The sequence below is a fragment of the Aulonocara sp. 'chitande type north' Nkhata Bay genome, linkage group LG19, assembly GCF_057382095.1.
Source record: "Aulonocara sp. 'chitande type north' Nkhata Bay isolate Kocher_YH1m ecotype deep benthic linkage group LG19, A_spYH_male_GT1.1, whole genome shotgun sequence".
Classification (NCBI taxonomy): Eukaryota; Metazoa; Chordata; class Actinopteri; order Cichliformes; family Cichlidae; genus Aulonocara; species Aulonocara sp. 'chitande type north' Nkhata Bay.
Genome location: NC_141362.1, coordinates 29,392,470 through 29,416,647, shown reverse-complemented (window position 1 = coordinate 29,416,647; position 24,178 = coordinate 29,392,470). Strand labels below are relative to the sequence as shown.

General features: G+C 41.2%; 1 protein-coding gene across 1 annotated transcript in view; it reads left to right on the top strand.

Annotated features, from left to right (window-relative positions):
- The window catches only part of tdrd9 (tudor domain containing 9), a 42,431-nt gene extending 18,469 nt beyond the window's left edge, over window positions 1–23,962 (top strand). Inside the window, 27 exon segments of the mRNA XM_086274585.1 lie at window positions 2,239–2,323; window positions 2,399–2,456; window positions 3,096–3,200; window positions 3,273–3,370; window positions 3,462–3,593; window positions 8,216–8,345; window positions 8,348–8,374; window positions 8,503–8,566; window positions 8,978–9,041; window positions 9,134–9,178; window positions 10,377–10,430; window positions 10,842–10,958; window positions 11,103–11,210; window positions 12,856–12,956; window positions 13,111–13,281; window positions 13,937–14,048; window positions 14,148–14,363; window positions 16,163–16,252; window positions 16,339–16,596; window positions 16,893–17,060; window positions 17,599–17,669; window positions 17,775–17,884; window positions 18,429–18,525; window positions 18,605–18,743; window positions 22,005–22,123; window positions 23,446–23,518; window positions 23,620–23,962. Coding sequence (XP_086130711.1) covers window positions 2,239–2,323; window positions 2,399–2,456; window positions 3,096–3,200; window positions 3,273–3,370; window positions 3,462–3,593; window positions 8,216–8,345; window positions 8,348–8,374; window positions 8,503–8,566; window positions 8,978–9,041; window positions 9,134–9,178; window positions 10,377–10,430; window positions 10,842–10,958; window positions 11,103–11,210; window positions 12,856–12,956; window positions 13,111–13,281; window positions 13,937–14,048; window positions 14,148–14,363; window positions 16,163–16,252; window positions 16,339–16,596; window positions 16,893–17,060; window positions 17,599–17,669; window positions 17,775–17,884; window positions 18,429–18,525; window positions 18,605–18,743; window positions 22,005–22,123; window positions 23,446–23,518; window positions 23,620–23,718 — 2,911 coding nt within the window. The 3' untranslated portion in view covers window positions 23,719–23,962.
- Window positions 23,963–24,178: the final 216 nt, after the last annotated feature.

The window sequence follows — 24,178 nt, the reverse complement described above, 5'->3', positions numbered from 1 at the left end:
TTTGTTCAGTTAAAGTCTTTGTTGTGGAGTCTGACAGCAGTGGGGAGGAAAGACCTGCGAAATCTCTCCGTCCCACACCGTGGGTGCCGCAGTCTCCCACTGAAGGAGCTGCTCAGTGCTGTCACAGTCTGCTGCATGGGGTGGGAGACGTTGTCCAACAGGGATGACAGCTTAGCCGCCATTCTCCTGTCACTCACCACCTCCACTGGGTCCAGAGGGCATCCTAGAACAGAGCTGGCCCTTCGGATCACCCTGTTCAGTCTCTTCCTGTCCCCAGCAGAGATGCTGCCGCCCCAGCAGACCACACCATAAAAGATAGCAGAAGCCACCACAGAGTCATAGAAGGTCTTCAGGAGTGGGCCCTCCACCCCAAACGACCTGAGTCTCCGCAGCAGGTACAGCCTGCTCTGCCCTTTCCTGTAGAGGGCGTCTGAGTTATGAGTCCAGTCCAGTCTGTTGTTCAGATGAACACCAAGGTACCTGTAGCTGTCCACAGCCTCAATGTCCATACCCTGGATGTTCAGTGGTTGCAGTGGAGAATGCTTGTGCCTGCGGAAGTCTACCACCAGTTCCTTGGTTTTACTGGCGTTGATCTGGAGGTAGTTCAGCTGGCACCAGTCCACAAAGTCTTGGGTCAGACCTCTGTACTCCTTGTCGTCCCCATCAGTGATGAGGCCGACTATTGCAGAGTCATCAGAGAACTTCTGCAGGAAGCACTGGGTGGAATTGTGGGAGAAGTATGCAGTGTAGATGGTGAAGAGGAACGGAGCCAGAACCGTTCCCTGTGGGGCCCCCGTACTGCAGACGACCCTGTCCGACACACAGCCCTGAGTCCTCACATACTGTGGTCGGTCGGTGAGGTAGTCCAAAATCCAGGTAGTGAGGTGATGGTCCACTCCAGAGTTCACCAGCTTGTCCTTCAGAACCGAGGGAAGAATGGTGTTGAAGGCACTGGAGAAATCAAAGAACATGATTCTCACAGTGCTTCCAGCGGTCTCCAGGTGAGCGAGGGATTTTGCACAGAGAGGCTTTTTTTTTTTTTTTTTAAATGTATTGACAGCAATGTTGAATATTATTACACAGGAAAAAACAACTACACGTAAAATAATGACACCGTGACGCCTCTGCCTTTGTAAATGGAGGGACAGTAACTGCGTGTAAAACCTGAAGATAGTCAGATTAACAGTATTTTGTTTCTATCTGCCATTCTGCAATTCCTCTCATGTAAACAATAACGTGGCGCACAGCTGACATGAAAAAAGGCACATACCTTTGACTTTGCGTGACGAACTCTGTATTCCTCGTCCACACGTAAACGCAAAAAAGGATTTTAAAAAATCTCAGTTTTCGGTGATTTGAAACGTTGTTTACGTGTGGACGAAACAGCTGCGTTTTCAAAAATACCCGTGTAGGTGCGGACGTAGTGTAAAAGAGTTAGTAGTTTATTTTATTACTACCTGCAGATTACTTGTATTTGCTTAATTGTTCACTAAATGTTTGAGGTGTGAAATAAACCGCAATTGAGCAAAATATGGGCGTGTGGTTGGAGGATGTGTTAGTGCGTACGTGTGTGTGCGCGAACATTTTTCTGTAAAACAAAGGGGGGCCCAGCGAAAAAAGTTTGGGAACCACTGCTCTAAGGGGTAAATTTCAGCTTCTTTCCTCGGGACGAAGGTTTCTATTTCCGAGATGCAGGACAAAGCGTTATGAAAATAGCTTTGTCCCCGTTGCTGTCACTGATTTAAATAAGAACTGTTTTTGTTTTTGATTCGAAATATTAAATTACTTTATATGTGCTACAGTGAGGTTTATATCTTTATTAGGTATGTGTGTTTTTTAAGGGATGCCAAATGCTATCATTTTTCTGTAAAGCAAATTTACCTTGCCTATGGGTATAAATAAAGTTACCTTGACCATGACCTTCTGAGCTTTGTTCAGAGGTATGTCGGTCCAGAATATTTGTGCAGCAGCAAACTAAGCTATGCCACACATGTTTGTGCATTTTCGCAGGCTGGATGCTGCACAGTCATCTCTGGCTCAGGGTTGACACAATCTGGGAGTAGGTTGTATCTCCCATAGTGAAACACAAAGTGAAGATGCACATTGAACGTGATACACAGTGGTAGAAAGTATCCAATCTCTGTAGATAGTGGGGAAGGTGCAGAAGTAGCAAATCAGTAAAGGTAAATGAGTAGTACTTTAACATTAAGTTCAAACTGAGCATGCTGCTTTTTTCAGATTGCAGGTTTATCCTCTTCACTCCTCAGTGACACTGGAGGAGCAGAACGGCGTGTTCCTCTTTCCTGTTCCTGGATACAGGAAGGTAAAAGCTGTTGATCGTAACTTTTTGCATGTGCTGTCCGTACCTGCTATACCAATTATCTTCTAATCCTCACAGGTGATCCTTTCCACCAACATTGCAGAGAGTTCAGTGACTGTTCCAGATGTCAAATATGGTGGGTTTTTTCAGTTTTAAATTTTTAAAAATTTGACTTCATCTATTGTCACTCTTCTTTCATCATTTATTTACAAGAAACTGAGAATTAAGGCATACAGATATCAATAATGTTGTAAGGAAAAAAGGAAGTTAAATAAGACAGTAAATAAGAGCAAGATACAAGAAATAATTCCCAAGTAGCAGTCCCGCCTGCACCTACTACCAGACAAAGGCCATATCAAAATTAATGGTCGTGTCGCTGCCAACATCAGAGAGAACAATACAATTAGTAAGGTAAACAACAATGAATAAATATAGAAAAACAAATAACTGCACTATGTCATCTCCTAAAATTTGACAACATGTGTTAGTTAATGTTTATTTCCATATTACATGAATTAGGTCGCTTTGTCTGTCTTGCACCTAGAGCAAAGATTTGCGTTGAATCATTTCTCCTATGGTGCTCTGGTGTAAAATAGTTGATGTAAAAAATATTCAGCTTATGTGAAAAGGTTTTTGCTCAATGTGATTTCCACTCATGACTTACAAGAGAACTGCCCACATCGTGCTCCCATGTGGTTTTAAGTGGTTTGTTCTCTGAGATCTATTTATGTATTTATTTTAAGTTAATTTGTATTAGCATTTTTTTTAATGACAGTTATTGACTTCTGCCTGGTTCGCCAATTGGTGTGTGACCTGGATACCCATTACGAGTCTCTGCATCTCACCTGGGCCTCCAAAACCAGCTGCAACCAACGCAGAGGTACGACCATTTTAGACCTTTTAAGTGCTTACTATCACTTCTGCCTTTAACTCAATGTTTGTTTCCTGACAGGTCGGGCAGGTCGAGTGTCAAAGGGCTACTGTTACAGACTTGTTACCAAAGAGTTTTGGAAAAAGGAAATCCCAGACTACATGATTCCCGAGATGCTGGTAAGGGACTGTGCCAGTGACCAGTTTTTAATGCAGTTCAGACCTTACTTCTGAAAACCGATCTGTGCTCTACTATTTTCCATTTCCTCAGCTTGCTCCGCTCTCCACTGTCTTGTTGAAAGTGAAGCTGCTGGACATGGGAGATCCCCGCTCCCTCCTCTCCACAGCACTCTCACCTCCCAACCTCTCTGACATAGTTAGGACTGTGCTGCAACTCAAAGAGGTAGAGAGTGTAACTTGATGATTGTGTTCTGAGAGAGGCATTATTGTTTAGTCAAGTGCAGGCAAATGTGTAGCTGTAATGGTGATTGTTATGTATTTGGACGGGCAGCTGACCGCCAGCTCTGTCTGAGGATTAGACCTTGAGTTCTCTGAGAGGAGCTTTGCGTCAGCCAGTGTTCACATAGTTTATGTAGCATGAGAGCACAATAGGGCCATGTCGAATATTAATGATGTCGTGTGTTAGGCTAAGGGAATGAAAATGTGCATGTTATCTTTTTATTTTAGTATTTCTGATTTAATAGCATTTGTTAAGTATTTAATTTTACCTCTTGGTAAATGACTACATAGTTATTTTTGTATAACTGAGCACTGGAATCACCTTTTAAATCAAATTCATTTTTTCACCATAATGCACACTTTTTTCAGTTCAGTTCAGTTTTATCAATTCAGTTATATAGCACCAAATCACAACAGCCCCCTCAAGGCGCTTTATATTGTAAGTCAAAGACCCTACAATTAGAGCAGGGCGATATGACCAAAAATATTTATCACGATATACATTTGAAAATTTGCGGTAACGATATAACTGACGATATAATTGACACTAGAAAAAGTTATATAAAAATGTAACAGTGCAAATGCAAATTCCTTGCTGACAGTTTAACCCTTTAGAGCCAGTCGGAGCGGGCACGCTCTGTTTTACGTAACTATTTTTAAATCCCGGTAGCTCTGCAACCACGTAAGCTAGCGCAAAAATTTTTTTTGCATATGAAACTGGAGGAGTTGTACTTACATCTTATGCCATCAGCTTGTCCTAGGTCACGGTTTCCTTCCACATAAAGCTTTGCAAAAACTGCATAAAAAGCGCTTGCAGGAACAAAAACATAATATTCCAGTAAAACGCTTTGCTGATCCGATCAGCTGTTCGTAACACTTCCTACGTTGGAATAGACGTCAGCGCGAACTTTAGCATGTCCGCCATTACCTGCCCGAAACCGGAAGTGACGTCATTTTCGCGGAAATGTAGTCTTTTTTACCATCAGGGCCTCAGGGCCTATACTGGTCTTTTTAAAAGTTATGTTTGACTTTATGACTTTCTGTGTCGTTTCTGGGATGCTTAGGACTCATATTGCACTGCTGGAAATAGTTTATTTTGATGCATATGGTACTTTTTTGCAAATTTGCAGTATAATATTTATTTTCGTTTTTCCTGCAGTGTATAAAAATTACTATGAAGACACTCAAAATAAATTTCCTGTGGTAGAAAAGGAAAAGGAAGAGCTGTGGATTGCACTACCGACCTTCCAAGTTGTTGACAAACTGCTTTACTTCCTAAGGGAGGATGTGTATAAAAAGAACACATGCTAGAATGAAGTAATGAAGAAAAACTCCAAAAAGCATAACATGGCTGTTTTTATTAAATGATTTATGACAACGGTCCCCAATCCCCGGGCCTCGGACCGGTACCGGTCAGTGAGTCGTTTGGTACCGGGCCGCGAGAGCTCAGGTGTGAAATGTATGGTTTTCAGGGTTTTTATCAGTTTTCAGCGTTATTTTGTTATCGTTTTTATCGTTAACTCGGTTTTCCTGTGTCTCTTCACGTGTGTTATGAATAAATCTTCTTTTTTTCCCGTACCGGTACTAGTTTTATTTTGTTGTATTTATCCGCGACACCTTAAAGGCCGGTCCATGAAAATATTGCCGGGCATAAACCGGTCCGTGGCGCAAAAAAAGTTGGGGACTGCTGATTTATGATTAAAAGATTTGTGTGTGTGTGTGTGTGTGTGTGTGTGTGTGTGTGTGTGTGTGTGTGTGTGTGTGTGTATGTATATAGATAGATAGATAGATAGATAGATAGATAGATAGAGATATATATGTGTATGTACAGGGAGTGCAGAATTATTAGGCAACGTCCTTTCCTTTGGCAAAATGGGTCAAAAGAAGGACTTGACAGGCTCAGAAAAGTCAAAAATAGTGAGATAGCTTGCAGAGGGATGCAGCAGTCTCAAAATTGCAAAGCTTCTGAACAATCAAGCGTTTCATTCAAGATACCCAACAGGGTTGCAAGAAGCGTGTGGAAAAACCAAGGCGCAAAATAACTGCCCATGAACTGAGAAAAGTCAAGCGTGCAGCTGCCAAGATGCCACTTGCCACCAGTTTGGCCATATTTCAGAGCTGCAACATCACTGGAGTGCCCAAAAGCACAAGGTGTGCAATACTCAGAGACATGGCCAAGGTAAGAAAGGCTGAAAGACGACCACCACTGAACAAGACACACAAGCTGAAACGTCAAGACTGGGCCAAGAAATATCTCAAGACTGGTTTTTCTAAGGTTTTATGGACTGATGAAATGAGAGTGAGTCTTGATGGGCCAGATGGATGGGCCCGTGGCTGGATTGGTAAAGGGCAGAGAGCTCCAGTCCGACTCAAGACGCCAGCAAGGTGGAGGTGGAGTACTGGTTTGGGCTGGTATCATCAAAGATGAGCTTGTGGGGCCTTTTCGGGTTGAGGATGGAGTCAAGCTCAACTCCCAGTCCTACTGCCAGTTTCTGGAAGACACCTTCTTCAAGCAGTGGTACAGGAAGAAGTCTGCATCCTTCAAGAAAAACATGATTTTCATGCAGGACAATGCTCCATCACACGCGTCCAAGTACTCCACAGCGTGGCTGCAAGAAAGGGTATAAAAGAAGAAAAACTAATGACATGGCCTCCTCGTTCACCTGATCTGAACCCCATTGAGAACCTGTGGTCCATCATCAAATGTGAGATTTACATGGAGGGAAAACAGTACACCTCTCTGAACAGTGTCTGGGAGGCTGTGGTTGCTGCTGCACGCAATGTTGATGGTGAACAGATCAAAACACTGACAGAATCCATGGATGGCAGGCTTTTGAGTGTCCTTGCAAAGAAAGGTTGGTGGTGTTGGTCAGAGGGCCCGGTGGCGCCTTTGTCCGGCAGCCTCGCCTCTGTCAGTGCGCCCCAGGGCAGCTGTGGCTACAATGTAGCTTGCCATCGTCAGTGTGTGAATGTGTGTGTGAATGGGTGAATGACTGAATGTAGTGTAAAGCGCTTTGGGGTCCTATGGACTAGAAAAGCGCTATACAAATGCAGGCCATTTACCATTTACCATTTTAGAAAGGTGGCTATATTGGTCGCTGATTTGTTTTTGAATGTCAGAAATGTATATTTGTGAATGTGGAGATGTTATATTGGTTTCACTGGTAAAAATAAATAATTGAAATGGGTATATATTTGTTTTTTGTTAAGTTGCCTAATAATTATGCACAGTAATAGTCACCTGCACACACAGATATCCCCCTAAAATAGCTAAAACTAAAAACAAACTAAAAACTACTTCCAAAAACATTCAGCTTTGATATTAATGAGTTTTTTGGGTTCATTGAGAACATGGTTGTTGTTCAATAATAACATTATTCCTCAAAAATACAACTTGCCTAATAATTCTGCACTCCCTGTATGTATATACTAGGGGTGCAACGATACACAAAATTCACGGTTCGCTTCGATACTTTGGTGTCACGTTTCAATATTTTTTCGATTAAAAAAAATGTTCATGCCTTTTTAATTTATCATTTATTAAAATTATAAATATATATTTTAACTCAAACGTACAGTTTTTAAATGTAATGTTGCTGAAACAACAAAGGGATAAAATAATAAATCTATCTGATTGAGGAATCCCTCATCTTTGGAAAAGAGAGTTTGTTACAGAGAAATGGCTCTTTCCAAAATAAAAGCTATACTATACGCTTCTTCTGGGCTATATTCTCAGCAGCATATTAAACATATCAGGTCCCCATAAGGAGAATCATGTGCTAACGGCTGTCTAAATGACTCGGGTAAAGTTTGTAGCATGTGTGCTTGTTGTTTTTGTCTGCTTCCACTTGTCTTTGCACTAGGATGATGTCGGCGTAAATGTGCAGTCATATTAATTTTGTTCCCACTAGTGCTGTCAGCGTTAATCTGAAATGACGTTAACGCCACAACACGGCAAATCTCCGTTAACGTGCTACCACGGATCGCCCCGTGCGTGGGGCCAGACGGCGTCAACACGTTAACGAGCTAACTGTGCTAACGCAGTAGTTCCCACCCATGTAATTGAGCATTGCGTGACACATCCAACATACTGTTTTACTTTTGTCCATGACGCGCTTACCTTCAGGGTCATACGTCACATGAAGACCAAAATAGTTCCAAACGCCAGATCTGAATGAGGGTGGGGGAGGTTCAATTTGCCATGTTGCAACCAGAGCTTAGCTTCTGTCTTGCTAACTTGCGCTGCGCTCAGTGGATCTGTGCTAGACAGTGCAGCCAAGCGGAGTAGTCGAACGCAGATTCACTGAGCTCTCAACACAGACAGCATCGTCAGAAGAAAAGTTGATAAAATAAATTAAAAATGTTGTATTGTTCGATACATATGCGTACCGAACCGAAAGCACTGTATCGAACGGTTCAATATCGATACGAGTATCGTTGCACCCCTAGTGTGTGTGTGTGTGTGTGTGTGTGTGTGTGTATATACGCATATGTTAAAGCTAAAATGTTATGAGTTTAGAAGTTCATTAGTTGTGTGCATAGAGTATGCTGTCTGTCACACTGCAGATGGGTGCGCTGTCTGTGAAAAGTAAAAGCAGAGGTCAAAATGAAGATGGTGAGCTGACGTTCCTGGGCCGAGTGCTGGCTCACTTGCCTTTAGACCTGTACCTGGGGAAGATGATTGTCCTGGGCCACGTCTTTGCCTGGATGAGTGCCTCATCATTGGTTAGTCTATCATGGTACTTGGTGGTATCTGTTGTTTACGGCATGTTTTCTAGAGACATAGCTTTACAGCCTAAATGTGTAACATGTTTTTCGGAATACTTTTGCACAACATACTCTCTCATTCTCAGCTGCCTCTCACTCTCTGAAGAGCTTCTTTGCGATACCGTCCATGCAGCAGATTGCTGGCCATAGGTGAGTCTGATCCAGCAGGTGCACTGATTTACAGACTCATGATGTCACATTAGATTTTGTGTACCAACACTGTGGCTGCATTTCATGCATTACGTAGTAAAGTAACTTGATTTAAACTAGAGCTTTTGACGCACCTTTACATGTTTAGTGCAGCGTAATATCTGATGCATTCAGAAAAATGCTCACATTCCAGCAAAAATGAAAAAGTATGAAAAAATAATGTCACATCACTCCACTGTTCACCTCCAGTTTGGGATTTTTTAGTTTAGATCGTCAGTAATTTTTCTTCCAGTGTATACTTATATTGGTCACGTGTCTAATTGTAACATGTTTACATTAGAATCAGGTCAAAAGCAGATATGGGTTGTGTGTTTTGTAATTATTATTATTTTGTATCATGTGTAACTCCAGGAGCAAGCTGGCTTTTACCCGTGGCACACCAAGTGATTCCATAGCTTTCCTAAATGCCTTCAAGGTAAAGAATTTTTTACATATCTCCAGCAGGTTTTGATTTTGAATGGATTTTCATGTGTGGTTGCTCTATTCTCTCTCGTTTCTTTATATTAGGCATGGCACTCAGCCAAGAAGAAAGGACAGCTGAGGCACCCAAAGGTATACTATGAACTAAATTACTCTAACCTTCAGCGATGTGAGCCACCCTACCAGGATAATGACCCCAAGCACACCAGAAAGCTTTGTACAAACTACTTACCAATGAAAGAAGATCAATAAGTGCTGATTGTCACTCACTTTAACTCACAGTCAGACCTGCTCGAGACGTTTTCTGACATCATAAAGCCTCTTAGGAGGCAAACTATACCAAGAGATTCTGAAAGAATAGAAGTAGTGTAATTGTTTCAGCAATTCACTTTTTCACTCAGACAACTAAAAGGGTATTATTAGAGCTAATGGAGATATTACTACAGTATTTGAAACAAAGAAAATGTACAACTATCTTCCTTCCTGGTTTCAGGATTTTGGATCCTGTGGCAAGTGATTTTCCAAGGCTAATTCTCTATAAAATATAGACAATAATAGGTGCTGGTGCCATTGCTGTTATCAGTTTTTAAGGCAACAAATCACATTAAATGGGTAGCCAAAAAATGGAGGAGCAGCTTCTTCTGACCATGTCTCTCCAACCTGACTATCCATGTCAGCGTCACAGGGATTAAAGTCTAGGAATAAGAAATAGGGAATAAATAGGAAAGGGGCAAGGATAGTCTATCATATAACACTGGTCAGATTGGTGATATGTTGTCTAGATGATGTTGCCATAGAAACAAAACCCACGCACTATGTGGGAGGGCTTTTTATGAACCATCCCCATCAACCTGCCAGCACTTTTTGTGTTCGTACAGCAATTGTCTCTAGTAAAAAAGTTATTCACCTGGTGACTTTTGAGGTCTATTTTTTGGATCATTATCCTGCTGTAGAACCATCTTCTTTACAGTTTAACTTCTAGCTGACTCTGTGAAGTTGTCACTCAAAACAAGATTTATCCTGTGTTTTTGCAATATATTCTGTGCCCTGTTTTTCATGTCAAAGACCTCACATAACAGTTCTTAGTAGCTGCTGTTATTGTTGTTATAGCCTGGTTGTTGTTTGCTGAGGCCAGAAAGATCTAGGTATTATAGAAATGATCAGGGTACCTACTTAGAATTTTTAGCCTCCCATAAAAGTGTTGAGGTATTCAAATTCTAAGAGTGAATTAAACTTAACACAACATTATAACAATGTTTTTGTTTTTTTTTGTCTGTTTGTTTTGTGTTTTTGGCAAAAATTAAATGTATTTGCTGCCTTTTCTTCTTAGGATGAACTGGACTGGGGAAAGGAGAACTTCATTCAGATCAAGAGGATCAGAGAGGTACAGAGATCAAAGTCGCATGTGTTCAGAGAATAACATTTCAGGAGAAGGCGTGACCTGAGTGCATTAAATAGCAGGTGTTAAGTGATAATTGCAGTGTATTTTAAGCTGATACAAACTTGGCACAGAAAGTAAGCAAATGAGCCACAGTTTCAGGGGAAATTAACAGGCTTTCCAACAGTGTTGCCAGGAAGCTTTGTTACAACAAAGCAATAAACAACAAAACACAAATTGCCTTACTTTTTGCGCTAAGTTAATTTAAATTTGATTCCTTTTGTGAGCTCATGGGTAACCCCATGATGTCTTTTGCAAATTAGGTATTAAAATTTATAGTCCTTACAATGTTTTCTAGCTGTTGGACATGCAGTTTAAAGAAAGTATAAATACTTGCTTGCTGAAATTGCTGACCAGGTTGCAGAGCTGTATGAGGAGCTGAAGAAGCGTGTGTCCCAATTCAACATGAATGTAGCAGAGGAAAGCCAGTTCTCAGACTACACCAGTGCACGCAAGCAGGCATTCATTCTTCAGGTTAGTCTTTGCTGAAAACTGTGGGATGTTTATAAATTGTCTTAAACATCATAGTGTGACAATGTAAGGAGCTTTGGGTTGTTTTGCATGTCTGAGTATATTTGACTGTCAGTTTGATGTAAATTGTGACTCACTGCTTCTTAGGTGGTCATTGCTGGTGCGTACTACCCAAACTACTTTCTCCAGGTGGATATAGATGAAGCCCTGGCTTCCAGAGAGCTGAGTGGCTTCAACCCCAGAACGACAGTGATGGTATTATTACCTCATCTACAGCTTGGCTCAGCTACACTTTACTTCATGTTAACATAGCACATTACGTTATTAACATAATAAGAATTATTTATAAACTTGTTAATAAGCAATTGGTTGTTGTTATCATTATTAGACTTCATGTACAATTCAAGCTGGCTGATGATTTACCTAAAACAGGCTTTACTTTTCTCGTAAATGTCTAAGAACGACAAATTTATCTCACTCCCTTTTCGCAGCTTGCTTGCATGTCCTTAAAGTTTTTAAAGATGTTTGATGGACAGTTTTTAATTAAAAGTGCATAAAGTATCTATCCATCCATCCATCCATCGATTTCTTCCACTTATCCAATTAAATTGTCTTAAATACAGATCAAGTGATCTTGTTTGTAGTCACGTCTCCACAAAAATTTGTAGCCAATAGTGTCTCTGTGTTTGCCTGCTCTACACATTTATATTTGCTTGTCTAGCTGGAATCTGAAGCCAATTTTGCTGCTTTTCAAAAGCATTAAAAATATTCTGTAAGCATCATTTCCTGGCTTCTACCTCTGACCACCAGAGTTGATTGTGCCCACTCAAAACAGTGTTTGTTCTTTAGGATGTTTCAAAAGCTGCCAAGAAGCAGCCCTCAACTCATTCCCTTTTTTAAAAGAAAGATATGTATATATAGTCCAACCACTGAGACACAAATTTGGATCATTTTTAAATTTTCTTAATAAAAGGCACCACACAGACTGAACGCTCTGCTTCTGAAATGCTCCAAGTGTGATTTTAAACTGTGTGAAGGATAATACAAAGCTGCTTTAACCTCCTAAAACCTGACCTCTTTCATGGCATGCATTTACAATTTCTCTTTGGTGTCTGGGCTGATTGGGACCTGATGAATGTAAAAAAAAAAAAAAAAAAAAAAGAATGACCTGATTTTTGTTTCTGAGAAAAATTAGATCCACATAAGAGTACATTTGTTTTAATTTTGATAGAACAGTGGCAGCATAATGTCCTCGTAAGTGGATATCAGGCCCATGTAGGCCCAAATTTAGTATTTTGGTCTAGACAACCCAAAATGTGATGTTCAAATATGTGGACACCAGGTCCTAGGAGGTTAAAGATAGACCCTGTGTATGCGTCGGGTATGATGATGTCGATGAAGGAGGCTGCAACATGCTAGCCATCCTACTTTCTAATCGAGAGAAATGGAAGGATACAAGTGTAATGACAGATGAGTTGGAAATTCTGTACGGTTAAAATTTGAGTGTACAAGTTATTACAAAGTAAGATACAGTAACTCAAAGGTGTTTACATTTCACAGGTAGTGAGCAGCTGAGCATAAACAGAATAATCCTTTTTTATCACTCTAATAATCACCCAAATTTTTTAAATCAAAATTATTTTATTCCGTTTGACCTGAAACTATCAACTGAGCCCAGGTTCATTAGGAAAATAATCACAAAGTGAAGAAATAAGGGCCGCTTCACCACAAACTTAGAAGAGGTTGTCACTGCTGCTAGCCTTTAGAAAGGTTTAAGGCAATTAAGCATTCACTTTTCGGACCCAGACTTTTTATTTTTGTCCAAATTATAATTTGGTTTATAGGCAATTAAATTGTCAGTTTTGTTTTTCTAATTGTATCATCAAACTGTTGTTTTTAGTTGAGGAACCTTCCACCGTACAGTTTCCTGTATTACAAGCAGCTGCAGTGCCTGTTCCGCCTCTGTGGACAGGTCAAAGCCATTTCCTTTGATAGCTCCAGGTACTAGAGGCTACTGTGGCAAGTCAAACATCATCACTCAGTACTTTGTCTGCTTGAACCTTTGTGCACTTAGTTTTAATCTCACTTTGTGTGTGTGTGTGTGTGTGTGTGTGTGTGTGTGTGTGTGTGTGTGTGTGTGTGTGCGCGCACTCAGAGCATATGTGGAGTTCTACAGGACATCCCAGGACTCTGGTGTGCTACCTGAAGTGTCTCTTGCCCTCCTGCTGGCCTATCAGAGCCCTGCAATGGAGCTGTCAGTCTACCCCATTGAACAAATAGAAAACTGCGCTGGGAACAGACACATAACTCACATGAAATATTCACGGTACGCCGAGTTTCGCATATTTCAGATGCCAAATGTAGTTGTCTCTCTGAGAAAAATCTAAGTCATGAGCTGAAATCTTGAACATGTTCGGCAAGGACAAAATGTCATCTTAACCACTAAGTTGTGGCTGTGTCTGTCATTTGAGGACTCAGTGTTTCTGGCAAATCTAACCCCTACATAACAGGCTGCAGTGGTCAGTGCCTTGGCCCTAAACCTTAATGTAATCTGACATCCTAGCACTCTGCATGCCTCTTGCCAGCAATCATTGGACTCAGAGTGGAGGTTTTAGGCAAAGCAGTGCCAGCTTCTTCCTACCCCTGCTGGGCTGTAGGGTGACACATTTATTTAATTGTAAGAATGCTGACATATTTTGATAAAATACAGTTTTAGCTTCTCCTCATAATTTGTGTTTTTTTTCCATAAAATATAATGTTCAGCTGTTGTTATTGCTGGTAAATTCTGAATAAAATTGTACGTTTGCTTGTTCTTAAAATGTTTTATTTTGGTGAACACATAGCAGACATCTGTTTACTCTTTAAAATGAGATGCTGACTCAGTTTAACTCATCACAGTAAAATGGCTATAAGTACACACATGCCAGTGTGTAGTCAGTGGTGACAGCGAAGCATCACCTAAAATCTCTGTTTCTGTGCAGCGTGAATGTTGACTTCCAGAGCCAGTCTGTCTGCCCAGTGGGAGTGGTCAGCAGCACCATCGACCCCGCCAAGCTACCCCCCAATCGCTTGTTTGTGGTGAACATCACAAAAGTTAGTCTTCTATTCTGTTTTTATTTCCCCTACTAAATACCCGACTTTCTTTATTTGAATAAATATTAATGGATGTATCGTCTCTGAAATCTGCTGTAGGTGGTGGAGGTTGGTCATTTCTGGGGGTTCCAAGCAGATGAAGCCAGCTTGGAAAAACAGCGCCAAATGACAGCAGATATTAACACATGCACGCTGCATCCTTTAACTGTGTCGCTCTACCCCAACCTGCTGTGCCTGGCTCCCTACTCTGAGTTCAATGAGCAGAACATGTACTACCGTGCCAAGATCCTACACATGCGTGGCAACACAGTGGAGGTAAATATTACTTACACTCTGCAGCCTGCTGCTCAAAATTTAGGACACCCGTTTATTTTCTCTGTAACTTTTCTCTGCAAGTTTTACTTCTATTTTTCTATCTTTTTTACTTGTGATTAGCCTGTCGTAGTTAGGATTCTGTACCTTTTTAAAGTCCAGACAGAAGTTCACCCATGAAGATGGCATTTGACAATCTCCCCAGTACCCTTAATGATGAGTTTTGAAACCTCAGTATATATGTTTGACCATTAGATCAGGTCACAGTTTTTTACAAGGGTGAGCTGTGTAGGTTGAGATCACCCTCACTGACTTCTGATGCACACTCAAACAGGCATCTGAGGGGAAAGAGTTGAGCTTATTGGTTTGAAGGTCTAGCTGTAATTTTTCCATTTGAACTTTTTTTTTTTTTTTTTTTTTTTTTGCAAATATTTTTATTGAAAAAAGATAAAAACACAGTACTTGCAGTTACCGAAATACAATTAAACTTTCTTCATTTTCCTAAGTAAATATACTTATTAGGGGTGCAACGATACACAAAATTCACGGTTCGCTTCGATACTTTGGTGTCACGGTTTGATATTTTTTCGATACAAAAAAATGTTCATGTCTTTTTAATTTGTCATTTATTAAAATTATACATATATATTTTAACTCAAACGTACAGTTTTAAATGTAATGTTGCTGAAACAACAAAGTAATAAAAAAATAAAAAAAATCTATCTGATCGAGAAATCCCTCATCTTTGGAAAAGAGAGTTTATTACAGAGAAATGTCTCTTTCCAAAATAAAAGCTATACTATACGCTTCTTCTGGGCTATATTCTCAACAGCATATTAAACATATCAAGTCCCATAAGGAGAATCCTGTGCTAACGGCTGTCTAAATGACTCGGGTAAAGTTTGTAGCATGCGTGCTTGTTGTTTTTGTCTGCTTCCACTAGGATGATGTCGGCATAAATCTGCAGTCATATTAATTTTGTTCCCACTAGTGCTGTCGGCGTTAATTTCGTTAAAATGACATTAACGCAAATCTCCATTAACGAGTTACCGCGGATCGCCCCGTGCATGGGGCTGGACGGCGTTAACAGGCTAACTGCTCTAATGCACTAGTTCCCACCAATTGAGCTTTGCGTGGCACATCCGACATACTGTTTTACTTTTGTACATGACGTGCTTACCATCAGGGTCATACGTCACATGAAAACCAAGATAGTTTCAAAGGCCAGATCTGAATGAGGGTGGGGGAGGTTCAATTTCAGGTAGCGTTGAGGCAGTTGCCATGTTGCAACAAGCTTAGCTTCTGTCTCACTAGCTTGTGCTGCGCTCAGTGGATCTGCGCTCGACAGTGCAGCCTAGGCGGAGTAGTCGAACGCAGATCCACTGAGCGCTCAACACAGACAGCATCGTCAGAAGAAAAGTTGATAAAATAAATTAAAAATGTTGTATTGTTCGATACATATGCGTACCGAACTGAAAGCACTGTATCGAACGGTTCATTATATATATATATATCTATATATATATCACTTCTAAACTCATAACATTTTAGCCTTAACATTTAAATATTTTATATGTATATATATATGTCTCAGAAAAAAATGTAGATGTTGTTTGTTTGTAATTTTTTTATTAAGAACTGCAACTTGCTCAACTTGAAATCTTCAAATAGATCTGGGTCCTGGTATTTCAGTGCTTCATGAAATTGGATGTAGTTCCTCCTTGGTCTCTAAAACCAGAGAACATTTTTTGAACATGGTAATTTTTGCAAATTTATCACCCAGGCGTCTCATCTTTCTGCAGGTCTTCTTTTTGGACTATGGCAACAATGAGATCGTTTCCTGCAGCAGCCTCAGAGAGCTGCCGTCTGATCTGCTGTCTCATCCTTTCCAGGTAGCAACATCATAAATGCCACAATCAGTCAGCAGATAAAATGCACACCAGATTAATAGTAACAGATAAACTGCTTATCATATCAGGCTCAGGAGTTCCAGGTCACTGGTATGCGTCCTTCAAATCAGTCCATCATTCTGGGGAACCAGTGGAGCAGCCGCGCCCGCAACCGCTTCATCAATCTAGTGAAGGGCCAATCTCTCATCGTGTCCCTGTACTCCATCCTCTATGGTGTGATGCGTGTGGATCTGCTCATCCACTCTGAGACAGCAAACACCAGCGTGGTAGACTTGCTGGTGGAAGAAGGACATGCTGTGAAGGCTGAAGAGAGCTTTGACTCCAAGGTGACACAATAAGCAGAAAGAAATACTAGTTCTCTTAGCAGCTTAAGATGAAGTTATTTCAGTTTTTTAAACTGAACTTAAAACAAAACTTGTATTGAAAAAATACTTTAGCTAATTGAAGTAAAAATGAAAGCTAGAATTTTAAAGACAAACTATTTGAGATGTCTGGCCTCAGGTTTGCTGCATGTGCTGCAGGCAGACTGAGATGCATTGAGACAAAAAGTTCTGTATGAATAGATCTGAAGCATTTTGTGCTTTTCTCAGTCAAAGTATTGAATGTTTTTGTGCTCTTGCAGCAAAACCATGAGGTGCTGATGTCTCTGTACAAGGACATGGAGGAAGGTACATATGTGCCCAACTCTGTAAGCAACACCTGGAGCAACCGCAAAAAAGAGGAGAAGGAGCTCATCGACAGCCTGCTTACCCACTTTTCCAAGCAACCCCAGTCCTATTCCAGGACAAAAGTACGAAACAATCCAGGCAAAGTTTTGCACATTTAGATGCTTCTAAGAAGGAATCAGAAAATATGTTACAGCATGCTTAGTAAACAGGGCTTTAACAATTCTGAAACCAAGACTAAAAATGGAATACAAATGCCCCAAAAGTAGTTAATTGTCACCTTCGTGTTCCTGTGATGCCTGTGCAGTGCTGGTAATTTCTCATGAAAGCATCCTAGTCTAGTAAAACTAGAATGGTTGAAGATCTTTAAGGTTTTGACTGAATTGTTAGAAAGACAATATCTATAGCTAATGGTGGGTTTTGAATAACACTGAGTCTTTGGTGTTGAATGTGTGATGGATGCCACCGCCTTTTTTACTGTTTGCTGCTGTCAGTTTATCCAGAAGAGGGAGCCATTTCAGTGGCTCAGTTCATGTGTTTGTGTTCATTCAGAGGCACACCCATTCAATGTGACAGCCAGAACAGTGACGACACAGTTTTGCATCACTGTGATCAGTGAATGCATCATGTTATGTCTGATTGCTATTCCCTCTGACACTGCAGGTTCGTCTGCATGGACCAACCAGTCCTCATATGATGAGCTTCCACAGCTTGAGGAGCAACACGCTCTACAAGTAAGCACTACAGAGATTTAAAAAACAAAACAAAGCAAAACAAGAATATGTACCTACAACCACCCTCCCTCTGCCTCAGCTGATGATCACTGTATCCTCCTGTAGGACTGTATGTATAGAGAAGAACAGCATCAACTCCTTGGCTCTGAATGAAAACCCACATTGCAGACATCAGAAGATGCTGGTGGCTGGGACTGTGTCAGTCAGCTCCACAGGTACCAGATAAACAAAATATTACAAGGGTAGTGTCCTCCTAGTCCTGTTCCCAAGACTATAAATTGGGGAGTTGCATCAAGAAGCTTGAGCTCTAAATTCAGCTTTAATCATAATATTTGTGACTTTGAAATATAAGCAAGGCAGAATATTAAATTTACACAGAAAGGATGACATAACGAGGTGGTTCAAATGCAGAGGCGCTTTAATGGTAAAAGCACCATCACCTCTAGAGTTCAACCTCGACTTTGGAACAGCCAAAAGCATCTGAGGCTGTAATTTGACTCAAAAATTCAGTATTTCTGTTTTGGGCCCTGGTCTCCTTTAGAGGTGATCAATAAAATAATGCACTAAAAGCATTTTGAGCTAGCTGAAGGTGACAGACTAACTTTTTATTTTTACCAAATAGAAGGGTTTGCTTTAATCTAGCCTAGAGAAAACAAAGCCATAGATGACTTTTTCCAGGTCAGATTATGAGAGCATTGTTTTGATCTTGGCAATGGGTCTTATCTTATGTAGAGCTTTAAGGGTGTGTTTGTGTTGCAGGTACCCGTATTCTGCTGAAAGACACCTCCATTTTGCCAGACATCCCTGGACTGCCTGCACTTGTAATGATGCTCTTCACTCCCATCATGGAGCTACGGTTGGTTAAATGTGCATTACCGCTGCACATATATGTACAGAAACTCACATTCTTATTTACCTAACATATTTATTTTTAGCACTGATGAAGAGAGAACCTGCTACACTGGGGCACTCTGTGGCTTAGGCTTCAACAGTCAGAAACAGGAGGCCATCCTGCCTGAACATGACATCGAACTGTCCTTTGATGTGAAGATTGATGTTGACGACATCACTGAGGTAAATTTAACCTCAGAGACCGTTGTGTAAAATCATCAAAACAGCCACTCAAAGGATTCTGAATAGAAATCTTTGTGCATGTTTGAATAGTCAGTGTCATTTAGGAAGGTTCCTACATGGCAGGCATAATAAGAGTTTTTCAGTTCTCCAAATATTAAGAACGGCTTGCTGTGTGTGCTTCGCTGTTGGGGAAATTTTAGTATTTTATTAATCTGGTAACACTAACCATTATGTGTAAGTATGTGTGCACTTTACTCATGCAGTTTGCTAACATTTGCTAATACATTAGCTCTCCACCCTTTCATCCAAATGTGATCCAGATGTGGTCATTTCTGTCATTAGTGCTAATGTTGAAGCTTGAAAATAGAGTTCTAAACTACTTTTTATACAGTTTGTAGCTATGCTTTGTGATACTGGCAGTGGTGTGCAGTGTTGGGAAGGTTACTTTTAAAATGTATTCCGTTACAGAATACAGAATACATGCCCCAAAATGTATTCTGTAACGTATTCCGTTACGTTACTCAATGAGAGTAACGTATTCTGAATACTTTGGATTACTTACCGTATTTTCACGACCATAAGGCGCACTGTGCTAAAAGGCGCAGTCTCAGTTATGTGTGCCCTTACTGTATTTAACACACACATAAGGCGCACTGGACCATAGGGCGCATACAAGTACCGTATGCGTATTTAAAAATAAAGCGGGAGCAAACGGGAATTCGGTACCTTACTCACATTTCTATTGCCGGTAATCGTCATCATCAACAACACACAAGCATACAAGTGTGCGTATTTAAAAATAAAGCAGGAGCAAAACAAAGTTTGGTACTCACATTTTTATCATCAATTAAACCCATCGAAGTCCTCATCCTCTGTGTCTGAATTGAACAGCTGCGCTAAATCTCCATCAAACATGCCAGGTTCACTGTCTTCACCGTCAGAGTCACTTTCCGTGCCGTGCGGCTCCTCGGAAACGATGCTGGCTTTTGCGAAAGCTCGAACAACAGAGCCAGCAGACATGTTAGCCCAAGCATCTACAATCCATTGGCAAATTGTGGCGTAACTCGCCCGGCGCTGCCTTCCACTCTTAGTGAAACTGTGGTCTCCACCGGTCATCCATCGCTCCCAGGCCGCTCGCAGCCTTACTTTGAACGGGCGGTTCACACCGATGTCCAGCGGCTGGAGTTCCTTTGTCAGGCCTCCCGGAATGACAGCAAGCTCACAGTTCATTTGTTTCACTAGTTTTTTCACATCGGCTGTGAGATGGGCACGCATAGAGTCACAGATTAAGAGCGATGGTGATGCGTGGAAAAAACCACCTGGTCTCCTTACATACACCTCCCTCAGCCAGTCTTTCATCATTTCCTCATCCATCCAGCCCTTTTCATTTGCCTTAATGATGATTTCTGCTGGAAACTTCTCTTTAGGCAAAGTCTTTCGCTTAAAAATCACCATAGGCGGCAGTTTCTGTCCATTAGCATGGCAGCCAAGCACAACAGTAAAAGAAGACTTTTCGTGCCCCGTTGTGCGTATCGCTACCGTGCTGGTCCCCTTCTTCTCCACAGTGTGACTCACCGGGATGTCAAAAGTGAGCGGGACCTCGTCCATGTTTGTGATGTGGCTGGGCTGGATGTTTTTGTCGCCGATGTGTTTGCTGCAGTAGGAGCGGAAGATGGCCAGCTTTTCCTTATAATCCGCTGGAAGTTGCTGCGCTATCGTAGTCCTGGTCCGGATGGAAAAATGGCACCGTTTCATAAAACGAAAGCACCAAGACGGACCTCCTTGGAAATGTTCAATGTTCATCTCTTCAGCTAGTGAAACTGCTTTTAGCCGAATGGTGACCGTCGAAACGCTTCTCCCGCTCGCGCTTTGCTCGATGATCCACCGCTCGAGTCTTTCCTCCAACTCGGGCCACCTCGCCTTATGTCCGCGGAAACTCAGCTGCGTCTTCTTGACCTGCCGGAGCTTGTTTTCCAGCTTCCTCCATTTGCGAACCATCGATTCGTTTATCTTAAATTCTCTCGCCGCTGCTCGATTTCCATGTTCCTCCGCGTAGCTGATGGCCTTCAGTTTAAACTGTGCTTCGTAAGCGTGTCTCTTTGCCATTTTCAGGGTTGTTAAAACAACGATGTCCTGCATAATGCACATACCTGTTCTTTTATACAGGTATGTGCGATTGTCCCGGTATATACGATCAACGCCCACACTTCACCCTTTAACGTTCTCATGGTGTTCTCTACTACGTCCTCCTTACAACACATAGGGCGCACTGCACTATAGGGCGCGCCGCACTTTTTGAAGAAAATCTAAGACTTTTAAGTGCGCCTTATGGTCGTGAAAATACGGTAATATATTATCGTGCTTTTTACAACTACGTGAATGTACTATTGCTGTGTGATTTATTACTATTACTGAAGGTCCGCGACTCCAAACTGTAGTAAAGGGACCTCTGACTAATACGGCGGGGTCCCTGTCGGCTCGTAGCCGAAAAATAGCTTTACTTTGTTGTGTGGGTCAATTTTTCTTGCGAGAGACAGAGAGAGGCGTTGAAAGGCTGCTCCAACGGAACTTATTGTTTTCGGAGGAAAACACGAACACGGTGTACAGTCAAGTCTTAATAGCTTACTTACAACTGGGCTCGTCAGGCACTCTTCTTGGCTGCAGTGGTTATTATTATATTTACATGCTTCCAGCTCCCGTTTTTCCTCGACGGCAACTCGTACCTTTCCACTCTCCTTTTTCTCCCTCCTCGCGCTCACAGACACATAAGGTGTATGGCAGTGCATTCTCCCTGCAGCACGGACTACACTGCCCATGATGCTACATTCTTTAGAGCTATGCTTGTAGCATTCTGCCTGTTAGCTTAGCACAACAACGAAAAGGCGCTCTCTCACCCAGGAAACACACAGTCGCAGAGAGAGAGAGAGAGCGTCGCCCTGTAACCATGGCAACCGTAACGCTGCCGCCTGGAACGAAAGAACGTAGCTGTCAAACAAAACCCAAACAGTCCTGACCCGCGACAAGATGAAACAGGAAAGTACCGCAGTGTAATCCATTTATTTCAACAAAGTAACTGTATTCTGAATACCACCTTTTTAAACGGTAACTGTAACGGAATACAGTTACTCATATTTTGTATTCTAAATACGTAACGGCGGTACATGTATTCCGTTACTCCCCAACACTGGTGGTGTGTGTGGATGGTAGTACTTCACTTGTTTGTTTAAATGATGTGGCACTTGATTGATTCTTTGTTTTCAGATAAATGCTCTACGAATGGCTATAAACCACCTCGTGTGCGAAGGCCCCAATGGCACTCTGCATCTGGGGACTGACAGGATCAGCCAGCTGCAGGAGGACTGTCGGGACCGCCTCATCAGGTCTGATATAGATACATACTGGGGTTGTTCCTGGCTCAGGTCTTTGAGGGGTCAACATGCACAATTGAGGTGTGTGTATATATATATATATATATATACATATATATACAATTACCCACTCGCCCTGTGGGTGCTCTTTACCCTCAAAGCTTCATCAAATAACGCAAAAGCCAGATCAGCTAAAATGAGAAAGTATGACAGTTACCTCGAGTTTGACTTCATCAAGAATGACGATGGAAAACCCAAATGTGTTGTGTGTCTTCAAGTGATAGCAAATCAAGCAATTAAGCCAGCTAAGCTATAGCGGCATCACATAAAAAATTACCCAGAGTTTAAAGATAAAACAAAGTAATTTTTTTCAGTGAAAAGGTAACATGCGTCAGAAAAAATTAATGGTGAACCTGATAACAACTTCAGAAAAAGTTCAGTGTGCCTCAGTGCACATTTGGTTTCAGATGACAGGGTGGCATCCCAAACTGGCTCCTGAGGGTATGCAAATATTGCTCCCCTTTCCTGCCACTTACCTCTGTAAATCATCATTTTCAACTTTGACTGTGAAGTACAGAGCTCGTTTATAAGTGGAAGATGATCTTCGAGTCTGTTTGTTATCCATCCTTACAAGAATAGAGAAACTGTGTAGTGAGAGACGCGCTCATCCTTCTCACTGAGTTAGGGAATAATTGTTGTTGATGACTGGATTGACTGTGTGAAATAAAGCCAGATAAGGCAAAATTGCTAGATTTTTCATTTTTCTGCAAATAATTTTAATAAGGGAAATATGTTCATTGTGTTAAAATTTAACCAATTAAATAGTCTTTAAACTGCTCATGAAACAAAATGGGTTCATTTAAATTGTTCCAGTGTTTTCACTGTTTATTTTTTTTGAAAGCTTTCCGATTTATTTAAAAAAAAATGCTCTGAGTTTAAATACATCTTGAATTTGCCCGGAGTTTAAAAGTGTTCATGTTTATTTAAATTTTGTTTTGTTTATTTTCTATGAAGTTCATAGCTCTTTGAAACAGATTGAGTATTTATATTGAAAAATTTAAAATATAAATTATTCCTACATAATCTAGGAGTACAAAAGGCAGTCTGAGCATGGGGATTAGAAGGGGGTACTTGGAACAATTTTACCCCTGTAAGGGGTCCCTGGCCCCTAAAAGTTTGACAACCCCTGCTCTACCAGAGGACTGGGAGCTTTTTCCTGATGGTCTTTCTTTAGGGAAGGCCAAAATGTCTTTGGTGGACAACAAAAATGGTTTTTTTTTGAAAAAACAGTAAAAATGCTGAATTTTTAAGTTATTACTGTTTTTATTGTGCAGACTGTTCACGAAGTCTCCGCCAAGGGAAGCCATTGCTCCCCAGTTGTTTGAAAAACTGGGAAAATGGAACCAGGTAATGAGCAGATCAGTGCACTTTTATTTATTCATTTGATCATCTGCTCTGCTTAGGCACATTTAGGTCCTTGTGCTTTAAAATATGTATTTATCCTGCAGGTGGATCCTTCTCTGAGGATGGACATCGTGGAGCCGAGAGGTGGAAACGCCAGAGCCGTTCTCTACCAGCTACACCCTGTAACTGTGCTCAACAACTAAAAATGATTGTTTAAGTGTTGCATTGTGATTTGGTTAACTTCAATTTTACTTTAACTGTTGTTCGGAGGAGGTTGTTTTTTTTTTTTTCCCCCACCCAAGTTTCACGTCCAATTTTTGTTGTAGCTTTCATCCTAACAGGAAAATCCTCCTTCCTGTTTAACTTGGTGGCTGCTGAAGTTCATTGATAAGATTCAGCCTCTTTGCCTTGTGTTTCTGCAGTTGGTCATTAAAAATAGTTGTCTGCAACAGATGAAGCTTGTCAGTCTTCTGATTGTGACTCAAGAGTGAAGTTAAATTTGTCAGCACACACACACAGACACACACCTGTCTCCTACTATTAGAGGTGTGGTGGTGCCAGAATGTATTGGCCTATATTTATAGCTCGTCATTCCAAGTCTCTCATTCTAAGTGTTAGCACCTTAAACTTAGCTGTTGTGTCACACAGAAACACGACTTCATC